This window comes from Chiloscyllium plagiosum, chromosome 31, assembly GCF_004010195.1.
Source record: "Chiloscyllium plagiosum isolate BGI_BamShark_2017 chromosome 31, ASM401019v2, whole genome shotgun sequence".
NCBI lineage: Eukaryota > Metazoa > Chordata > Chondrichthyes > Orectolobiformes > Hemiscylliidae > Chiloscyllium > Chiloscyllium plagiosum.
Window position 1 is genome coordinate 36,703,491 of NC_057740.1, and position 23,632 is coordinate 36,727,122.

Sequence of the window (23,632 nt, forward strand, 5' to 3'; positions counted from 1 at the left end):
TGATGTGGACTTGAGTGGCCTGCCCCCACATTGTGAGGATTCAATTTTTCTATGAAAAAGGCGATGGATAGAGAATCAGTACCTGGAGAATTAACCTTAAATTACACGTCGGCCCCCTGTGCTGGATTGTGGAGATACAGCACTAAGTCAGATCTGCCAACAATTTATAAAATAGCACATACAACATTGATAAATGTCCAGAATATTTTGCATAGGTGTAATCCAGAAAGGATACTAAGCCAATCATAGATAAATGTTTAACCAAAGAAAACTGAGAACCATGAAAGTGGAGGGGAATTTGAAAGGCAAGATTTAGGAAGGTTAGTTCTGGGGTTGGGTCGGGGCAACTTAAAGCATTCCTCAATGTTGGGGATGGCTTTTGACTAGGGTAGCTTAACAATAGGGTCTTTTACTTCTGCCAGTTATTGATTTTTATGGCTTGCCATTACTGCATTGCTGAACATTGTTGGCTTAAAAAGAAAAGCTCCCAAACTGGCAGCGTATATTTCATCTGTGGCTGAATTTAAATCTGTGTTTTTGTATGTTGCTTATCTATGTATTCAGGAAGATATTCTGTGCACTATTGCATTCGTCAGGGTTGTGATAATGATGCCATTTTTAGTTTAATAAATGCTGGGCTTTAAACATTGACATTTTGATAATGACAATTTCTTTTACTTTAATTTGGCAAGTTCTGTGAAATGGAGTAAAACTTACTACTTTAGCATCTAAAATCAGAATGTTCTCACAGTCTTTGGTCAGTTACTTCAGTTCACTCTCTTGCAATAATAAACTGACATGCCTACCTGAATTTCTCATTTCTACAGCAGCTTTCTACTGATTTATTTAATTATGCTCAATTCTAGTCATCTTTGTGCAGCAAGACACTAAGAGGCTCTTACATTTACAATTAGGAATGTATACTTTTGTCAGTGTGGATTTAATTTAGAATCAGATCTGAACAATTGATTGTATTTTAATGTTACACGCCAAGTGATCATAGCAGTGGACTGCAGCAGGGAGAGAAATGTAATCAGGGTTCCTTCTCCCAAGTGCTAGTCAAAATATCCTACTGGAAAGCTTGCATGTCATATATCAAAAAGAACAAAGTTCAGCTGCGATGTTACCTGTAGATTCCATGCTGTCCAAAACTCACTGACACTGGTCTGAATTCACAGGAGAGATTAATGGTTTATCTTGCAAAAGGTGTTAAAGGGAAGAGAGTACCCATGGAAAACAGTGTGTTCAGAAAATGGGGAAGGGTGTGTGTGCGGGAGAGAGAAAGAGAGAGTGTGAGTGAGTGAGGTGAAAAATAGAAGTCTTCACTTAGCAGGTTAGGCAGCAGAAAGCAATCTTAAACAGCTTCATCACATCTGAAGTAATTAAAAACACAATTAAATTAATCTCAAATTTAAGTTTTATTGCCAAGTTCTAAAAGGTTTATTTCTGGTAGGATTATCTATACATCAACATCTTAAAGTAACATTCATTTAAGGTGTAATCCAAAAAAATAGCTTAATACAGCCCCACTTGAATCAGTAAGATTATAAATGCATTTATTGAATGGTAGTGTTCCAGTGATACACTGTTCCTGGTAGGAGGCAATATTCCCATTGTTCTTCGAACACAAACCATGCAAAAACTGTAGAGTACATAACTACATGGTTTGTGGAGCCTGAGTATGAGTGTGAGATGCAGCAAAACATTGATGCTCCCATCAGGAGCAATTTTATGCTGAAAATAGGTAGACGTGGGCCTCTGCGTGCACACCCAACGGGCAGTGTATTAAAGCATCCTTTGTATCAAACTTTGTTTGATTAAAAAACTTGCATCACATACTCCAGTTAAGTCTAGCGTAAATCTGAGGTTTTGAAAGCCAGGATCATCACTTGCTAAATATCCCTCATGACTACTACTCAGGGAGGTCTTCATTTCATATTTTGAATGTGCCTTATCTGTTAATATAATTATTTCTAGTAATGCTTTACTGTATTCCCAATTGTTTTCTTGCTATTAGTTAGGCAACCACACAATTAGAAATACACCAAAAAATGCCAGCTTGTCAGAGGATAATATAATAATGGAAAGAGTTGAATAATGGATGAGAATTGTGTGTTCGGGTGTTGGGGGAAGGGCAGGCAGGATGGAATGGAAAAGACTGAAGCCACATCAGCAGTTTTGCCTTGTGATTAGAAAAAAAATGTTTCTGACCTAATGTCCCACTGAAAATACAGAAATCACATGGATATTGAGAGATTTTGACCTGTGACAAAGGATTAAGTAAGTCATTGTACCTTTGTATTAGTTGTTTTTTATAGAGGAACAATTGAATGCCACATACAATAAAATCTTGTCATTAATTTACTGCATTGATATTATTCACTAAACAAGTTAAGCAGCATCTCTCTGACTAAAAGATGGCAAAGCTACAGTGATTACCAAAACAGATGTTTTTTTTTTAAACTGACCATAGATTATAAATCCTGTTTAAAACAGAAAACCTTTTCCACAATGATCACAGTTCTTCATAATGTAGTCTACACTCATTACACTGCAGAAGGCCATATACACCCTGCTTCATTTGGGCTCCAGCTGCTCAGTTTATGCTCCACGGTTCAATGTGCAGTGCATTTAACTGTGCAACATGGTTAGAGATAACATTTAATGCTGCTCCCTTGTGAGAAAATATCAAGGAGGAAAAGGCTATTCCAATATGCACCTGCTTAGAGGAAATACGTTCAGGAACTGACCAAGCTGCAATCAGGGACTCATCAGGTCTGGATGTATGATCTCGAACATTTAACTCATCTTGTAACACAGTGGGAGATATTTTAATAGAAGTGATAGAGGTCCTGTCTGCCTACTGAAGGATGCCAAGAGACCTACATCACCTCTCTAAGGGAAAGTCTGTCAACTGACAGCCACCTGAGGGTTTAATTGGATAGTGGCAGGCTTTCTGTCAAAGCCTTTATGCCTGGGCAGATGTTACCCTCACAGAGTTGACAGGCAATCAAAGAGTCCAGCAGTTCTTTTAAAGGGAAATAGTAGTCACTGTTGGTGGTACGACACCTTCCTGAGACCTAAGAGAGGGGCACATGGTTGGTTTTCAGCACTTCCCCAATCAACGCCTCCCAATGTTGAGTCCCTTGATCAGCAAGTGAATATCTTTGAATGTACCTAAGGAGTTGACAAGCAACCTGCTTCGTAAGCTCCCACATTCCCTACTGTGTTAACATCAGCTGCAGCAGAAATGAGGCCTTTAAGTCAGCATTAATTACTCAGTTAAGGATCTTAACTGGTGATGGGAAGACAGTTTACAGACCTTCACACCACATAATTAAATAGGAGCGGAGGAGCAAGTTGGAGGGGATGACCACCCACCACACTCCGGTCTGATTAAATGCCCCAACCGAAGTCACCCAGAGAAGGTCATTTACAGCCAGTACACTGGAAGACTTGCAAGTTATACTCCAAAAAACCATTACTTAGGACTGCAAACTTGGGCAAAAAGTGAGGGAATATTCTCCCAAATAAAATACCATTACCTCTGATTATGCAAATAAACTTTCCTATGCTCAAAGTATAAATATTGCAAACCACATCACATATAGTTAGCTAGTCCACACCCATTTTGCCAAAAACTGTTCTGGGACCAAAGTAATAAGAATATACTGCATTATTAAATTCAATTCCATTTCTTCACTATTTGTTGTCTTTATTTTTATGCTCAGATGCAATTCCACAGACAGCAGAAGCTTTCCTCCCATCACCAGGCATCAGATTTTCTAATAAGGTTATTGAATAACATTCAGGAGTTAGGATGCAAATAAATTTTCCTAAACTTCTCCAACTCCTTTTAAACCAGGTGTGAAAGCTAAACACAATGTTTCCAGTTGTGATCAACTATTTAGATAGAGACTGGGCATGTTCCTGGTTTTTGTGGCCATGTACTACATGGGACAAACCATTTGGAAACTTTATCCATAATTTCAAATTATCAGGGTCATATAATTAAATCACATTCCATGAACATTCACTGCATTTTTAAAAAAAATTATGGAGCAACGCTTAGATTTTGTAATACATAGTGTATTAAACAAAGAGGTTTGCCCTGTTTATTCTTAGTAATGACAATGTTTACATTCTAATATTAACCTAATAATTTGTTCAAATTACAATTAATGCTCCTATCTTTTGTTAAAAGTTTTGTAAAGGAAAATACTTATTACTAACAAAGTGTGGAAATTCTTTCAGTTATCTCTTTTAAATTTTGCAGTTTCTCGTGAGAATGAATTTTGGTGCCTTTCGCTTAACAAGTGAAGCACAGCCATTTAGTTTAGATGTTACTATTCTGGAAGGCATCACAAGCCTAAGATTGTCCACATGCAATTCTCTCTCACACAGATGTCCAGCAGAAGGAAATACTTCCAACTCCAGTTGTTACAGTAAATGGTTGACTTGTGTGAAAAAGAGTTCGGTTCTCACACCTTTGTTCCTCTACAATTACCCAAAGATTACAATTTTAAAAAATCTGAATTTATCTTTTTTTTTATTTAAAGCAAGGTTTTTTGCTACAGTATGGGAGCTCTAGTAACCCCTTTCAGTTATTGAACAAATTATGATTTGGAAATAATCCTTTTGGAAAGCAGGTGATGAAAGGAGAGATTCCTGTGCCACAGTGGAAAAACAGCAGCATGCAAATAGTGCACATTGAAATAAACTATCTCAACAGGCAGAAGGGGCGGAGTGTCTGTCCTGATCCACACTCAACCCTTTGCTCAGAAGGAAAGCCTCCTGCTTTGGTTCACGCCCCAAGAAACTTTTCAGCATATCTTCGGCATCTAAAGAACCACCTGGTTTAAGAATAAAGTTCCGGTAATCCAAGCCAACCTAGAGGAAAAGAAGCGCAAAATGAGCAGATTCTGTGGTTCTTTTCAAAGTGAACAGGATCTACTTTCATTTGAGTTACAGTAGATTATAATTATTAACAATGATTATATTATAGTTTTATTCCCAACAAGCAAGCTTATAACTGGAATGAACAAAGGATAATTTTATGTTGTATCAGGCTGTAAATTGTGAGGAACACTAGCAAATTCCTGTTATGCCACTGCCTCAGGCTGCCAGTAGATCTCTGAGCGCAAAGGGAGTAGTTGAGCAAAATAACATAGATGCACTTAGGGGGAAGGTAGAAAAATATTTGGGAAAAATTATTGGGAGAATATGCTGATAAGGTTAGATGAATTAAAATGAGAGAAGGTGGTATGGAGCATAACCACCAGTAAGAACCTACTGGGACGAATATATATTTCCTTTGCTAAGCATTCTTTGTTGTGTATTAATTTATACTGTTGGGAATACCTTTCTCGTAACATTAAAAATAATTATAGTGGTTTACAAGATCCGACAGGCTATAAGTACATAACAAGTAAGCACAGGCCAGTTAATAACCGATTTTCTCCCTCACTTACACTTTCTTGTACCATCCCCAAACATTTGTGCCTTTTTAACATGTCTTGATGATACAATTGTGTTGTATTTCATATGATGCAAACCACAATTGTGTAAAGCAACTTCCTGATAGGGGCAGGGTGGGGGAGGAAAGCCTTGCAACACTTTAGTTTCCTTGTGTTCAGATTGGAACCTGGCAGTGATACTGTACGTTGGCATGGAAATGGAAACCAAACTGTTTGGCTTTGATATGTAACCGTACTCATGAACTGCAATCAGTCCACAATGTAGGTCGCAACAGGACATAGGAACGAGAAAATTAGAATAACGTTCAAATTTCTGAGCAGAGAAGAGTATCAGCCTTTTTCTAAACTTAGAAGTGTGCGTAGGTAAACATTCAAACAGGGACTCAGTAATGAAAATAATTAATTTAAAATGGTCACCAGAAGTAAGAGAGATTGAGAAATATTTCTTCAGTTAGAGAACTGTTGAAACATGAACTGCTCCTTTATCACAGAAAGCAATTCCACTGGAATCCACTATATTTTTTCCAAGGGAAAGCTGTTAAAATATTTGAGGTAAAGAAAAATAGAGGGCTATGGGGAGAGATATGGTAGGGAGATTGTTTTGGATTGCTCCTGCAAGAGGCCAGTACAATTAGGAGAGCTGAGTAATTTTCTTCTATGCTGCAAGCCTGTACAGTCCTACACCCCCTTTCCCAAAGTAAGTCACTTCAGACTCTCAGAATTAAGGGGAGATCTAACAGAAACTTATAAGATAATACATGGCTTGGAGAGGGTGGACCCTAGGAAATTGTTTCTGTTAGGCAAGGAGACTAGGACCCGTGGACACAGCCTTAGAATTAGAAGGGGTAAATTCAGAACAGAAATGCGGAGACATTTCTTCAGCCAGAGTGTGGTGGGCCTGTGGAATTCATTGCCACAGAGTGCATGGAGGCTGGGACACTAAATGTCTTCAAGGCAGAGATTGATAAATTCTTGATGTCACAAGGAATTAAGGGCTACGGGGAGAATGCGGGTAAGTGGAGTTGAAATGCCCATCAGCCATGATTGAATGGTGGAGTGGACTCGATGGGCCGAATGGCTTTACATCTGCTCCTATGTCTTATGGTCTTAATTCATACAGACCAGAAGAAGGACATTTGGCCTGTCGTGCCTCCACCAAGCTATCTGGAGAATCTAGAGTTAGCACCAAACTTCTGCATATTGAACAATTATTTACATAGAAACAAGATTCTCCTTCATGCTTCAAATGAACCCTGCCTCCACCACACTTCCAGACAGTGCATGGAATCAATCTAATCTGCCTCAAAAGAAACAACAAAAAGGGTCAGGTTTATTGTTTCTGATCAGCATTTAGTAACCAATTTTGTAAACCTGGAAGGAACAATTCAGTTACAGGTTTAGATACTGGTAAATTTACAACCTCGATTCAGAGTTAAAAATCCATCAGTACCTTTGAGCTCATGACCCCTTCTTGGCGAAATCGGGTGTAGAACATGTCCATTGAATAAACCTCACTCCAGAGATAACCATAATACTGGGCATCATAGCCCCCTGCCAGATGCCCAAATGTGGCTGGCATATTAGTTCCTGAAAAATATAAACAGTTACAATATTATTTCATATACCCAAATTCTTTTTAAAAAGTGAATTAACTGCCTTGTTTTTGTGTTATATTTCCATTAGATTTGGACAGATGTGCATTACGTTACAGAATGGGTACACCCAAGTATTGCTTCATGATGTTCTTTATTTCATTGTTAAATTGGGAGGCTCAATAATAAGAAATAGCAGCTCACTTGATAGATGGGTTAAAAATCTACACAATACAGATAAGCAGGGTTCTGGTTTTGCCAAGGTCTATGCCAAGGTACCGCATTTCAAAGCGGCAGCAGCCAAAGTGAAAAGGTTTGGTTACCTGGTGATGCTGGAACTCCCATTATCTCTTTACATAACCTGGCATACTCTTCCTTAGCATCCACATTTGTGCTCATGTGCAGCGACTGGTCAACTTTTGCCAAAACTATCTGTCGCAAATTAAAGAGCCCTATTCAACAAGGATAGGGAGAAAAATTATTTGTTTTTTAACAACAGCATCATTACAAATATTGGTAAGTCTGTTAGCAATATCTGCAAAGATTAAAAGTAACTTAATATGGATAAAAAGAAACAAAGTCTGTGAGCTCTTAAATTTTCCTCACTAATTACTTTGCTGTAAGATTATACAGATGTGAAAAACAGTGTCAATATTTACCGGTATTAGCCAGCCTTGATTTAAGGAGTTTGTCCAGCAGATCTTGTGGAATCATCTTCCCATCTTTGTAGTGTTTGGACATTCGGAGTAATGGTTCCTTCTCCCAAACCCAGTTCTCCAACATCTGAGATGGAGCCTCCACAAAATCTCGCTCAACATGTGTTCCACTGAACATGGCAAACTCAGCCTGTCAGACAATAATACGATTACTGCCTGAACTCACTTCAAGGAACACAGGATATTGCTTAATTGTACAGAGAACAATTTATCATGCAATCTGCTAAATATAATCAAGGTGCTGAATTCAAACATAAGGCACAACCAAAGGCCGAACATCTCAACTAAGTCCTCCTCAGCTAAGATACAAAACGATGTAGAATATTAAAATAAATATGTTCAAGATCCACAAGAGCTAGTTATTACTTGATCTTGTCTACAGCGAAGTCTGGCAATTCAAGAAGCAAAATAAAAGGATACGTTATTTGCACATTCAAGCTTTAAGAAGAACAATGAAGGCAAGCTGGTAAAACTGTGTAAATGAAGAATATCAGTCAGCATTCCCAGTCCAAAATGGTCTACAACTGACCATTGCTAAAAAGTGAACTAATGGTCATTGTTTAGAAGATCAGATTCAAATATGGCTGCGTGTTCCAAAATTAAATAGCCTGGTGATATTGTCGAGCTCACATGAGGAATGACAACTTGTCCAATGGATTTGAGGACTGCAGCACACCAAGAAATGGAACTTTGAGAAGAGACGGCAGAGGTGGCAGGGAAAGAAAACCCTTAAGGTTTCACATCATTGATACCAACAATAGAAATGATAATGACAGAGTTAAAGGTAGTAATTTCTTACTTGAGAGCAGATCTGATGCATCACATGACCAAACTCATGGAAATAGGTTTCAACCTCATCATGTTGAAGTAATGATGGAGCACTGGGAGTTGGCTTGGTGAAGTTTGCAACCATAGCAGCCACCGTGATCTGCCTGGTGTTATCAGGTAGTAAACATCCTGGCTGAAGCCCAAAACAAGCAGCATGTCCATACTTCCCCTCCCTGTAAAACAAAATATTGTGCAATGATCATACTTTAATTTTGTTTTCAACAGTGGGTGTGAATCGAATTTTATTTTTGTATCACATTCACCTTTCTGATGAACTAAAGCTTGAAAGATTTACTGTCACATCTCAAACCTCTCCACTCTCTACTTTTTAAGAAAATGATAAAAGAGAGAGGAGTTGTACATCTTTCACAAACTCTTGCCTTTGAGCCCCATGAACATTTTCTCTCCCCCTGTCCCACCAATCTTCTACCTTGATACAATTATTTGGCCATGATAACACTGATCCCTCTTACTCCTTTTCAGCTCTCTTTCCACATTTTTCTTGTAATTCTTAATGTGTTCCAAGCTTATGCACCATTTCCTATTCTGATTCATAATGATAAGTTCCTGGTTCTAAATAAAACTCTTCACTTTTCTTCATCTTGTAATTTTGCAACAGTTGATAACTTGTAAGCTTAATATCCTACACCTTCCAATCTTGTGATCTGCTCAGACATGTTTATCTCTAGATATCTTAATTCAAAAAACAAATTTACTTGTATTCTATGGTTTTAACAAACAAATTTTGTAAAGTGTCGATTTTCTACCTTTCTGAATAACAGTGTTGCAGGTTTTGAAAAAAAAAGCTCAGCTCAATTAGCACTGGAGTACAATATCCAGCTATTGAGGTTCAATTTACATTTGCAAAAATCCTTGACAGTGCATAAAAATTGGACAGGATACCCTGAGATAACCATTTTATAAATAATTACTAGACAATTTTATCAGTTACATAAAAAATACTTTCTCTTTCCTGTTACAACACAACTTAGCAAGCCACTGTATCACAGCCATATATATCCATATGTACCCATACAGATTTTCACACATTATAGTTGAGTTTTTACTTTAGGGCCTATTCCACCCAAAATATATTGTCGCTGAGTCTTGAGAAGATTTATAGCTCAGGTTGAGGTATGTAGGTTTGCTCACTGAGCTGGAAGGTTCGTTTTCAGATGTTTCATCACCATACTGGGTAACATCATCAGTGAGCCTTCAGATGAAGTACTGGTGGTATGGCCCGCTTTCTATTTATGTGTTTAGATTTCATTCCTGTGGTGATGTAATGTCCTGTTCTTTTTCTCAGGGGTGGTAAATGGGATCCAAGTCAATGTGTTTGTTGATACAGTTCCAGTTGGAATGCCATGCTTCTAGGAATTTTTGTGTTTGCCTCTGTTTGGCATGTCCTCGGATGGATGTGTTGTCCCAGTCGAAGTGGTGTCTACATGAACATCAACTAGCCACAAAAAGACATGACCCACTCTCACAAGTATCCTTACATATAGATGAGGAAGGACACCACTTCGACTGAGACAACACAGCCAAACAGAGACACACACGTAATGCCATGTTTCTAGGAATTCACAACTGGAACTGTATCAACAAACACATTGATTTGGATCCCATTTACCATCCCCGGAGAAAAAGAACAGGAAATGGCATTCCAACCTAAGGAAACCTAAACACATAAATAGAAAGCCGACCACGCCACCAGTGCTTCATCCGGAGGTTCAGATGATGCTACCTAACATGGTGAGGAAATGTCTGAAAACGAATTTTCCAGCTCAGCGAGCAAACCTCCAAGTATTGTTGCTAAGTTTAAAAAAAAAAATCATCTTAGAATCATAAACCTCAGAGAAAGCTATTCGGCCCAATATACTCTACTTTTTTTTTGAAAGAGATATCTAATTAGTTCTACCTCCTGTTCTTTCTCTACAGCCACGCAATTCTCTTATTTGTCACATGAAATCAGCAGCACACACACCCTGCCCCCTACTTTACTCAAGTGGCCATGTCTTTCATCCATAGAACTAGAGTGTGTTGCCTGCCCCTCTTCCACAGCTACATTCGAGCCCGTGTGTCTCTGGAAAATGAGCATGCGGTATCTACCAACTCCCTAGAGTTGTTCAGGGAGAGATGGACACTGCATGGAGTGGAGTGCTTTATTTCCTCCTCCAACTCTTTTAATTTAATCCCTGCCCTCCCCTTCTCTTTTTTGATCACACAGCATTGCTCTTTGAAAAGGGTATTGCTAGTCACTGGCCACTTGGTGTTTCCTTTGTTCCTGGTGGTGGAAATTGAATAAAGATCTGTACACCTGTTCACTGTCTCACACCTGCACACACACAACATGGGTGCTAAGAGAAAGAAAAAAAAGTGAAATATAAGCACTACTACTCTTAAGCGGTAGTGTGGGGGAAAATTAAAAAAGAAAAAAAGAACTCGAGTATGTACTGGCTGGTTATTTCACAGTTTGTTCACAGCACAATCTGATCTACAGCTCACCCAATCCAGGCTGATATTTTAGCACTACATTGCGAGAATGGTCTTTGTACAGACATGGCTTAAACATCCCTTCTGTGGTTCAGTTGAACGTTAGAGATCTCCAAGCACTACACAGAAGTTCTCCAGACTTCCACTGACATCTACACAAAAACATTCTAATAAAAATTACTGGATACTAGTCAGGAACCCAACTTATTTTTTTCTCTTCCCTAATCTAAGAGAGACACTAATTGTGCCATTTCACCTACTGACCTGGATGATATCAACCAGAACAGGAGCAGAGATCAAATTGTATCGATCAATTTCAAAATGGACAATGCCTTTCACCTGAGCAAGATATTTTAACATTGTAGAACTAGTTTTTGAACAATTCTATCCTTCGAAGATTAAGAAATCACCTTGGATATAAATCTAAATAAAATTGTCCCATCAACTCTCCAGTTGTAGTGTCTTTCACGGAATACAGTTTTACATCCTCATGCCACACAGGCATGTTCTCAATTAGTTGAAACGTTAATCCCAGTAGATCTTGGTAGATTCCCAGCAGGCCAGAAGTTACAACATCCATCGGAAAATATTCCTTCAGCAGATTCTGATCCACAGAGTACTTCAACTCCTCCACTTGGTTCATGTAGTAGCGCAGATCCCAAGCATTTATAATATTATCAAATTCCAGCCCTCGCTTCTCACACTCTTCCTTCTTCAGATCTAATATCACCTCCCTCTCCTCGTCACCAAGTGGTTTCAACTTCTGTGCTAATTCATCTGTAAAATTAATTTGAAAACGTTTACATGTAATGATATTGTTCTCAACTAGATGTAGATCTTCTCTGAATGAGGCTCCCTCATTCAGAGACTGTTACATTGGACACCAGTCAGGAATGTTGGTGTGGAGCAGATGGAGGTGATGCTTCAGAAGGTCCTGCTGGAAAAGAAATGAAAAAGAAAACCAAATAAACTGAAGTTGAAAAACCACATCCTTTCAGACGCAGCTTGCAGTGGCCCCACGAAGGACAGCTGGAAAGCCAGTTACCTCAGATTATGATGGACTAAACTCAACCAAAATGGCAGCAAATGCAAAGGGGAAGTAAATAAATCCCTATGATTTTTTGGGACTAACCTGTTTTTATCAGATAAATGGATACTTTTCTTTCCAAGTTCAAATTAGAATCTAAAACAGTACAGATTATATGCACATGATTTAATTTCGGGACAAAGCACAATCTAACTTAATTCGATCATTACCTCATATGTGCCTACACATAATCTCAATTTCTAAGAGCATCAATCTACATCCTTTTTTACACCATAGCAAGTTTGTTTTAAAAAATATCAAGGCTGCCAATTTGTGGGCAGTTTTATGGCACTGTTTTGGATTAATTAAAAATGGAACCAGACTGTGTATATTAATTTGATGAAGAGACCTAGCAGAATGCAAAAGGGTTCGATACATTTGACATCAGTCCTGTCTGATGTTAAATGTAAAGGATGGTGGTTTAACAAGCTTTACTGAAAATAAGCATATGTTCGTAAACTGAAATTCATTACCTAGAAAGATATTGACACTTTTGCTATTCTTAGCCATGTTCATTTCAAGTACAAAATCCGAATGGGTCTTAAAGTCCAGGATACCAGCCTTCTTTGTACGAAGTTCCACCAATTCTTTAAGGATTTTTGTATTCTCCTAGTCAAGCAAGAGAAAATTAGTTTAACTTTGTTTCCAACAATAAGAAATATTTCTAAACTGCCTAATAGTCTTCCATGGACTAACAGAGATATCTGCACAGTTGAAGTACTACCTCATATATTGAAACCACTTGCAGAATTTCCACAGTGAATAACTGCATCACATAATGTGAAGACAGTAAAATCCCACACTCCATCCCTCTCTCTCATTTGAAGCAATCAAGGTAACCTTAGTTGGAGCTACGAAGAGGACAAAACAAAATCAGCCCAGTTTTCTGCTTCTAATCACAGTCCAATGATTCATACTGGAAAAGTACACTATATGTTGAGGAGCAGGCTTAGCTGCAATGTTCAAACATGAGTTATAATGTTTATCTTATGAGGAGGTCAATAAATGATCTGAACTAGTTCATAACATCCAGGAAAGAAGTTTGTCTAAACATGGAACATATTATTGCAATACATCACTTACTTATCGTAGTTGTGGGTATGTTCACCGAGCTGCAAAGTTGAATTGCAGGCGTTTTGTCCCCTGTTAAGGTGACATCTTCAGTGCTTTGGAGCCTCCTGTGAAGCGTTGCTGTATTGTGTCTTCTGGAATTTATTTGGCTCCATTCCTGCTGCTCCCGGTTGCCAGTTCTGGTTGATCATTGTAGTGGCCGGTATATTGGATCTTGGTCTATATGCTTGTCGGTGGAGTCTGTATAGGAGTGCCATGCTTCTAGAAATTCTTCGGCTGTCCTCTGTTTGGCTTGTTCTATGATCATTTGTATTGTCCCTGTTGAATTTGTGGTTCTTGTCATCTAGAAGCATGACACTCATCCACAGAGTCCATCAACAAGCACATAGACGTAGACCCAATATACCAGGCACTACAGTGAATATCTGGAAGCAGCAGGACTGGAACCAAATAAATCCCAGAAGACACAGTACAGGAGCACTTCACAGGAGGCTCCAAAGCATTGGAGATGTCATCTCGACAGGGGATGAAACATCTGCAAATCAACTTCCCAGATCAGCAAACATACCCACAAATACAACGACCGGCATCTGAGCTACAAATCTTTAAGCAAACCTTGACCACTTAATTATTTAAAAGAAAGAGAGATGTGTATTTACTTGGTAAACAATGGATATAAAGAATAATATGGAAATACAATGAATTTGAAGTAAAAAATAAAGCAAAAAAAGACAAAGTAAATCTGGTAAACATCTTTATTAAAAGAATAGTGACAGTGACAGAGTGGAACTTGCTACTGTGCAGATTGGTTGAGCAGACTAGCACAGTTGCATTTAAAGGAGAGAGCTGACAAGTTCAAAGTGGAGAAGGGATCAAAAAGATATACTGACAGAGTGAGATTATTTAAATAGAATGGTAGGAGCCTTGTGTGGGTCATAAACACCACCAGAGACAGTTGGATCAAACAGAATTTACAGTAATGTAAATGGCATGTAAAAGACAAATGACCAGCTTAACTCACCTCCATACAGCGGGAATTAAAGGCATGCTCCATCTTCTTCCTGGTTTCTGGGACATAACATTTCTTCATCAAGGGAAAATAGTGGGGATATTTTAGAGTCACCTTTAGCTTCCCAGTGTCTGTTTTCTCCAGGCTATTGATAAAGTCATCAGGAAGACCGCCTAGTGGTGCAATATATTAACATAATCAACAACAATTAACAGCAAACATTCAGATTACTCATATCACATTTACTTTCACCGAATACAAACTGAGGTGCATCCATTTGCTAGCAAATGCAGCTAGTAATTCACTAATTGAAGCTATAAATGTTTCTAGCTCAATTCCCTGCATGCTCTGAGTCATCTGAACTCAACCATGCCTGCAATTGGTCTCAATATTCCCATAGGAAAACAATGGGATTAAAAAAAACCATGAAAATAACCAAGATCCATACAATTCTGCTTCGAAGAATGCGGTTAGCCGAATGAGGACAGAAAGGTTAGATTAGATTAGATTAGATTAGATTACAGTGTGGAAACAGGCCACACAAGTCCACACCGACCCACCGAAGCGAAACCCACCCATACCCCTTACCTAACACTACGGGCAATTTAGTATGGCCAATTCACCTGACCCTGCATATCTTTGGACTGTGGGAGGAAACCGGAGCACCCGGAGGAAACCCACGCAGACACGGGGAGAACGTGCAAACTCCACACAGTCAGTCGCCTGAGGCGGGAATTGAACCCGGGTCTCTGGCGCTGTGAGGCAGCAATGCTAACCACTGTGCCACCGTCCTGCTGTTATTCCCATATTAAGACAGTCTGCCAAAACGCTTCCTTTCTCTCACCCACACAGAGGTGGCTAAAACCTTCAAGAATCCAAAGTACCATCATATCATTAAAGCACAATTCCTTCAAGCTTGAAGGGGAAAAAAAATCAGAATAAAGAAATGGAATAACAAACAGTTTGGAAGTACAAATTGACATGCAGACCCAAGGATACTTTGGGTTTTTAAGGAAGATACAAACACACACATTTTTGATGCCTTTCTAGGTAACGATAAGATTTAAGTGTTTGAGAAAACCTTTGTTGTGAAATCTTTTCCAATGGTTAGAATCACCAGGGAGTGTAATTCTACAATGTCATTGTGTTCAAATTGTATCTGCAGAGTACATTGAACTATATGGTACCAGCATGTAATAAGCAATAAAAGAAAAGCTTGCATTTAGATAGCACCTTATACATCCACAAAGTCCCAAACCACATCAATCAACTTAATACTTTTTATGGCTGAGGGATAAATGTTTAAATGAACACCTCAAAAACCTCAGTTCTTTGAATAATTCCATGCTTTTTTTTTAAAATATCTGCCATCTGGTCTTCAGATTAAAAGTTTATCCAAAAATGAGTAAAATGGGACCTTGGAGTCACTACAAGGTTGGACTCCAAGCTAAGTCTGCCTAAGGGACAATGAAACCTTTATGGTGATAGGTTGTACTTCACAGCAAATAAACAAACTAAAGGGCAATAATCCATACTTAAAAGTATTTGATGGCACAAATGAACAGTTTCATTTCAATATGTGGAGCTCAAATCGTACTTTTCATTGATAAAGTAACTTATTTCTTACCCAATTCATCCTGTGTGAACTCCAGAAAGGTTGTATTCTCATTCAGGTTCTTGCTGAAGTCGATACATAAAGTGCTGATTCTCTTCTTAATGGCTTTGATCTCCTAAAGCATAGAATAAATGAGTAGTGAGCCCTTCAATAACTCCCAATGTACTGAATGGAGAAAGGGGATAATTATGTATTTCCAGTATAATGAGTTTCTTTGGATAGATTGTTAGATACCATAGAAATATCAATAGCAACCTAACTAATCATTTATACATTAGGATAAAAAATTGAAAAGTGTGGATTTTCATAAAAGATATAGTGGATAAATCCATTTGGTGATACTTGGGACACATGATCCAGAAGGTCCCAAATCCCATATTTTCCATGTTTTGTACTCAGTCAAATTGTCTTGGCTGGTACTGGACATTATATTACTGTAATAAGGAGGATTGATTGATTGAGAGATACTCACCTGATCCTCCTTGCCCACAAGACATCCTCCAAAAAGCACTCAGCCATCATAGCCACCTGCTCCCATACCCATTTCACTGTCATTTTCCCAAGCCCTGAGAAACTCAGACAGCAGGTACCCAGTTTAAATCAGGCTCTGAACTCCATTCATTTAATATTAAAATGAGGGATCCAGTCATTTCAAGGCATGAGACATGCACACTATTGTGGATTGTGATGTTTTAAGTTTTAACATCCCACATGGTAGACATGAGGAGCTTAATATCAAATCCATTGTGTATTGTAAGCATTCTGCTTTGGTTGGGTTTCACCTACAAATGTGATTTTTATCATTACTTACATCTTGCTTTTCTCTCAGCAGGTGGAGTCCATTTCTTTTCCCTAGTTTCAGTAATCTTTCCATGTAGCGTATGGCCTCTGGATGTAGACCTTCAACTTGACCCTGAAAGTACAAGCCCTCAGATTGAAGTAGAAGCAAGACTTCTCTCAAATAGATTTCCTTTCCTTCTAATTAAAATATAGAAGAGACGTTCTTGTGTAAAAAAAATTCTTATGCCATGCAAAACATTTTTAGTTCCTACTTTTGATTTGTCAACAAGAAAAGTTGTTAAAAAGTTTAAATATTCAATTCAATGTGCAGACAGGATCTCCATTTACTGTCTCATCTAAAGAATGCCATCTCCAATATTCAGCATTCCTTCTGTGCCACAGAGAAATACCAGTTTAAGACTTAATGTTGCAGCAAATCCCAGAACCTGCTAATGTAAAAGCAAATTGTGTTTATAATTCTTTAAAGAAAATAAGAACTAGGAGCAGGAGCAGGCAATTGAGCCCCTCAAGCCTGTTCAGCCAATTAGTATGATCATGGCTCAGCCTCAATTCCATTTTCTTGACAGCTCTCCATAAACCTTCCACTTATCACTAATTCATAAGATTTTAATTTTGTGAAACAACCTCCTGGTTGGGGGGGGGTGGTCCTTATCAAAAGCCTTCTGAAAATCCAAGTTAACTACATTCATTAGCTCCCCTTTATCAATTAAATTGAATTGAATTGAATTGAATTGATTGTCATGTGTACCGAGGCACAATGAAAAGCTTTGTCTTGCGAGCAATACAGGCAGATCACAGAGTTAAGTAGCATAGATAAGTAAATAATAGGTAAACAGCAGCAAAAACAAAAACACCAGGTATGGCGAATGTTAAGAGTTTGAGTCCATTCAGTATTCTAACAACAGTAGGGTAGGAACTGTTTTGAAATTGGCTAGTGTGTGTTTTCAGGCTTCTGTAAAGATGGTAGAAAAACCATTAGCAGGGTGGGATGGATCTTTGAGAATGCTGGCGACCTTTCCTTGACAGCAGGCCTGGTAGATGGATTCTATAGATGGGAGATTGGCTTTTGTGATTGTCCAGGCTGTTCACCACTCTCTGTAACCACCTCCGATCTTGAATGGTACAGTTGCCATACCAGGTAGTGATACACCCAGACAGAATGCTCTCGATGGTGCACGTATAAAAGTTGGCAAGAGTATTCGCCGTCATGCCAAATTTCCTCAGCTGCCTGAGGAAGAAACGTTGCTGGGCCTTTGTAACCAGTGTGTCCACACAAAGACTCCAAGAAAGCTTATTGTAGATGACCACTCCTAGGAGCTTGACATTCTCCAGTCGTTCCACCTCTATACTGTTGATGTGTAAGGGGGGGCATGAGTAACATCCCGTCAAAAATCAATAATGAGTTCCTTGGTTTTGCCGGCATTGAGAGTTAGGTTGTCCTCAGTGCACCATTTTTCCAGATCATCCACCTCCCGTCTGCAGTCTGTTTTATCGCCATCTGAGATTTGCCCAACTATCATAGCGTCATCAGTGAACTTGAAAATGGCATTAATCTGATATTTGGTGACTCAGTAATGAGTACAGTAGGGGGCTGAGTACACATCCCTGTGGGGCTCCAGCATTGAGTGTTAATGAAATATTGTCCCCATTCTTCACTGATTGTGGCCTGTGGGTCAGGAAACTGAGAATCCAGTTGCAGAGAATGGGGCTTAGACCAAGATCACTAAGTTTAGTAATCGGTCTCAAAGGGAGTGTATGTTCATAAGTATGTACGTTTATAAGTATGTGTGTAAAGTGTGTTCATAACTAACTCAAAAATAAACTCTAACAGTTTTGTCAAACATTCACAGACTCATGCAAGACTGACTAGTCTAAGCTTCCCTGTTTTCTCTTCCTAAACCACTGCAACCATGGTAACCACCCTAAAGCTGTTAGGAAGAGAGTTCCAGGATTTTGACCCAGTAACACTGAAGGAACAGTGGTATACAGTGGAACCTTAATTATCCGAATACCAATTAGCCGAAAATTGGATTATCCAAAGGAGATCTCGAGGTTCCAACAGAAAGATTACATCAAAGATGTGTGTCTAACACTGATCGCGTCTTTTGTTTACAGTGATTAAACTTGCTGCCAGGAACAGTCCTGGACTGATGGGAGCGCAGGCACTGTCTCTAAATGACTGACCTCCCAACCTCTCTTCCCACACTTTCCCTGGAGTTCTACAAGGAAGTGTACTCTAAACCACCCTCTTCCCCAGATAATTTCTCTAACAATGTCCTGTACAGGGCAAAGGTGGAACCTGTCAAAACACGCGCGTGCGCGCTATTTGGAGACTCACCCCCAAAAGGCAGTAGCAGCAGCAGTCTTGTTGTTGGTGTCCAGTCTGGCTGCCCCAGCGAGGAGGCGGGGGTAGAAGCGGGTGGGAGTGGGCAGCGTTGGACAGGCGGTGGGCAGTGTTGAGGGCTAGCGATGGCCCTCTCGCGCTATGTTGCTGCTAATCTCCTGAACGAGGAGCACACTTAATAGAAAACTCTGAGCCCCAGAGGAAAGGCATTGAATCGATTAACCAAATAATCAATTATCCGAACGAAATAGTGCCCGTCCATCTCGTTCGGATAATCGAGGTTCCCCTGTAGTTCCAAGTTAGGGTGGTCTGTTGCTTGGTGTGTAACAAAAGTGGTGCTTATCCCATATACCCCATGCCCTTTCCTTCGAAGGCAGAGATTCTGCATTTGGTAGGTGCTTTTGAAGACGCATCAGATATCAGGATTGTCTTTTTTCTCTTTAGCCAGAGAAGCTGAGATTAAATCAAAGCAATGCCATTGCAAGTGGTGTTTTGCCCTAAACTTTAAAACTAATACTCAAGACTGCATCAGAAGGAATCCTGAAAGATAAAAATGATGTAAAGAATGTTACTGCTTCCCACAGCAGCTGTTTCCTCTTTGTTCAATTGAATTCTCACCTGAAGAGCAACAATCCTCTTGTAAACATCTTCTCTCATACTCATCTCTACATCAAATTCTGATAGCTGTTTGTCTGCCTCTGTGCTTGCAGCCCGAACTTCTTTGCAAGGAGAGACATGCTGAGGGAAATCTAGAATATTCCGTTGCACTGAAATATCAAAACAAGAAGTCTCAGTATCTAAAGTAACATGTTTAGCATATCAACGTCATGATTTGACAAGGGTGATAGGTTATTGGTAGTAGTTATATATGAAAATGTGCTTTACTTATGAGAATCAAGAATGCTTAGTTGTGTACAAGAACAATTCTGATTATTAAAACAAAAAAGGGGTAATATAAGAATGATACTGCACAGCATGAAGGACACTTTGACTTTGCTTGCTCTTGTATTTCAGGTTTCTGCTCTGATTTGAAGTAGCCAATTAATATTGTGGTGAAAGCTTATCAATTTGTAACAATGCCCAACTTTGTTTGCTCAGGTTATCTGCTGAAAACCTCTCCTTTGCTTTGCTGCCTTTAGAGGACGCCTCTCAGATTACTTCAATTCACTTCAGAAAGGTTTTCCACATTTAACCTCTGCAAGGTTGAGGTCAATTCAAAGCTCTCTGTCCATCTCCTAAAGATCACCAAGTCCTGCTCCAACATCATTCCATGACTTTAGCTCCTTCCGGTCTCTGTAATCTCCTTTATCGTCTATAATCCTCAGATTCTGGTCTCTTAAGCATTCCCGATTTAAAACATTCCACCATCGGCAGATGTGCAATTCCTTCTCTCTACCTCTATTTCTTCCTTTACGACAATCCTTATAACATACCTCTTTAACCAACCATTGCACACCTGACTTAATATCCTGTTATGCAGCTCTAAATGAAATTTAGTTGCTTTACACCCCTGCAAAAACCTTATTTTTTTTAATGATAAAGACACAATATAAATAATAGTTGTTGTTATATGTTCCATGGCTTATCTTGTTTTTATATGTTCTTCAACACTGTGAAAGGCATCATAATGTAATATAACATTAAAGTCAAACATCTTTGATGAATCTAATGGTTCCTACATCTTATGGTCTAATTCATATACACACCTTCCAGCAGGCCTTACTGAATGCCAACTGGAAATCTTTCTTACAAACGTAGTTCATCACATAATTTTATAAAAGAGGATAAACATGGAAAGGAATTTATGGTAAAAAAGAAATAGTATGTCAATTTACAACACACATTGCTAATACGTGAAATATTATTTCCTAAATAACTGTGCATGTTCACAAAATGTTCACAATGTATTTAGTTGACTAGTTCATAATTTTTCTATGACCTCTAAGTTCCACTGTGCCATTGTGAAAATTAACATAGCCTCAGAATTATTAGTTGAACAAAGCCATGGAGAAAGCAAGGTAAAGCCTACTGTCAGCAGCTATCCCCACAGAATACTGCTGAATGTTTGGACTATTGTTCACAAATGCTTTTCCACAATATGTAACTCTCCAGCCAGTGCTTTCTGGATACTATGTTAGTCAATTTGAAGGGACCACCACAGAAACTCCTTTATGTTTCATTGTCACGTGATATTAAAGAGTTAATTTGCTCTGCTGACTTGCAAGAAATTGAATAGGGTGGTGTTGCCTTTTTCCTATAGGTGGAGTGTGGAAGGTTTATATTCCCATTCCTTGTCATTCAGAGATTACTTACATTTGATTTCTGAATAGGGGATGAAAAACAAAGGAACATTACAGCTGGAATTTGACTATTCCCCTATAGTTAGAAAAAAAATGATTTGCAATGGATTTGACCATTAGGGGATGATTCACATTACATTGTTTCTGGAGATGAGGTGGTCACTGCATTGTATCCTGAGTGGCATGTGACTATGAGTGAGTGACTGGGGGTTGTCTTGTTGGCATTACTAAATGTGATGTAAAGATTTTGTATAAAGGAAGGACTGTTTCCTTTGTCCAGACAGAGCTTTTAGCACAACCCCGTAAGCCCTGCAAGGTGTGTTAAAGGTTCTTCCAGAGAGACAGAGAAAGAGAGAGAGAAACCTGGACATGACTCACAACCATGGCAAAGAGTGTTCAGGGTTGTTCCAATGCTTGCATTGTACCATGTTTAATAAAATTTGGTTGTTGCTCACAGACGTTGGTGTTTGCAGTTGCATCAAGTGTGTAAAAACCTCAGGGAAAAAAAAACTTAACAGTCAGTTCAGAAAAAAATGTGACAATTTCATCATTCCTCCATTCAATGTTTTTGAATTTTATTCAGGCCTTCAGAAAAGTAAAGATTTCCATTCACAATGTTCATGGATCAGTCTCTACAATTAGAACAAAATGACAGGTTGAAAATAAAGAGGGATTAACTGTGGTCAATTAACATTGGACAGATTGAACACCAATACCATTGCCCAAATGGTGTCACAGTGGTTGAATTCGTTTAACTGCCAACAAGTGTGAGAAAACTATGAAACATTAGGAACAATTGCAGATAGGGCTAATCCTATCAGAACAAAAGTCCTTAATACAGGGGCACTGATTTCAACTGCTGTTTCAATTCGACTCATGCCTTTGTTCCTATTGACAACTATTCTAATAAATTCAAATACTGCCTCTTTTAATTTAGCCTCTATAAACTTGAGGTCATCCAAAGTTCTGTTGGCCATGTCTTGATGACTTTATGCTTTTAATTAGCAGTGGCTCTTAAATAAGCATTGCCTCAATTTTAAAATTCCCATCCTTGATTTAAAATCCCTCTATGGTGTTGCCATTCCCAATTTCAGTGAGTTCCTCAAGCTGCACAATCCTCCGAGATCCTCTAATTCCAGCCTCTTACACATCTTGGAGAAAGCAAGGACTGCAGATGGTGGAGATCAGAGTTGAAGAGTGTGGTGCTGGAAAAGCACAGCCGGTAAGGCAGCATCCGAACAGCAGGAGAGTCGATGTTCCTTCATTAGGAGTTCTGACAAAGGGTTTATGCTCAAAATGGTGATTCTCCTGCTGCTTGAATGCTGCCTGACCAGCTATGCTTTTCCAGCAACACACTCATCGACTCTTACACATCTCCAAATTTAATAGCTGCATCATTAGTAGCCATATTTTCAGTTGCCTTGGCTCTAAGATCTGGAATACCCGCCCTCAATTCCTCCACCTCTTACCCATTTTAAAGTGCTCCTTAAAAACTACCTTTGTGACGAAGTGTTTGGTCACCTGCCCTAATCTCTCCTTATCTGGTTCAGTGTCAAATATTGGTTTATGACTTGCATTTTGGGTAGATTTTGTAAGTTAGAAATGCTGTATAGATAGAAATAGTTGCCACTGGTTGTAATCAGAAGCTAGCAATTTATCCATTCAAGAAGATTCCAGAGGAGAGAGACTAACCTTTCAAAACAAGGGAGATGGGTATAAAGTATGGCCTAGTTGACCTAAAGTGGGTGGTAGGATAACCAGGAAAAATATAATTGTCACTTGGAAGAGGAGGTTTTAAATATATTACGGTCACTGGGGATCAGAGTCAAGTGTGGCACTGGGAAAGCACAGCCAGTCAGGCAGCATCCAAGGAGCAGGAGAGTTGACATTTCAAGCATAAGCTCTTCATCAGGAGTGTATGTATGCGTGCGTGTGGGGAAGGTAACTAGGAATATGATTGGTAGATGAAGGTCGGGGGTGATGGTGATAGTTTGGAGTGAAGGGTGGAGCAGATGGGGGGGGTGGGGAAGGAAGATGGATAGGTAAGACAATTCAAGAGGGTGGTGCCGAATTGAAGGGTTGGGTCTGGGATAAGGCAGGGAGATGAAGAAACTGTGAAATTGACATTGATTCCTTGTGGTTGAATGGTCCATACAGTACAATTTGTGCCTTACATATAGGATTGATTTATCAATGAAGACAGTTGATGAGGGACTGAAGTTGACACAATGGAGATTTTTTTTTTAAAAATCAACCTGGTTAGACATGTTATGACACACCTCTGGAGCAGGGGAACCAG

At 39.1% G+C, this 23,632-nt stretch overlaps 2 protein-coding genes across 2 annotated transcripts in view; one reads left to right on the top strand and one right to left on the bottom strand.

Moving 5' to 3' along the window:
* Positions 1-1,407: 1,407 nt before the first annotated feature.
* LOC122565420 (thimet oligopeptidase-like) lies at positions 1,408-19,852 on the bottom strand (the record flags this gene model as incomplete). Its single annotated transcript, XM_043721373.1, has 11 exons — positions 1,408-4,890; positions 6,928-7,064; positions 7,393-7,521; positions 7,729-7,915; positions 8,585-8,786; positions 11,517-11,883; positions 12,667-12,802; positions 14,286-14,446; positions 15,901-16,003; positions 16,700-16,801; positions 19,652-19,852. Coding segments are annotated over 11 exons (1,890 nt in total), but the record flags the coding sequence as incomplete, so codon positions are not given.
* Positions 19,853-20,759: 907 nt separating this feature from the next.
* The window catches only part of LOC122565057 (small glutamine-rich tetratricopeptide repeat-containing protein alpha-like), a 38,238-nt gene continuing 35,365 nt past the window's right edge, over positions 20,760-23,632 (top strand). Inside the window, exon 1 of the mRNA XM_043720687.1 lies at positions 20,760-20,840. Coding sequence (XP_043576622.1) covers positions 20,760-20,840 — 81 coding nt within the window. The remainder of the gene's footprint in view (positions 20,841-23,632) is intronic.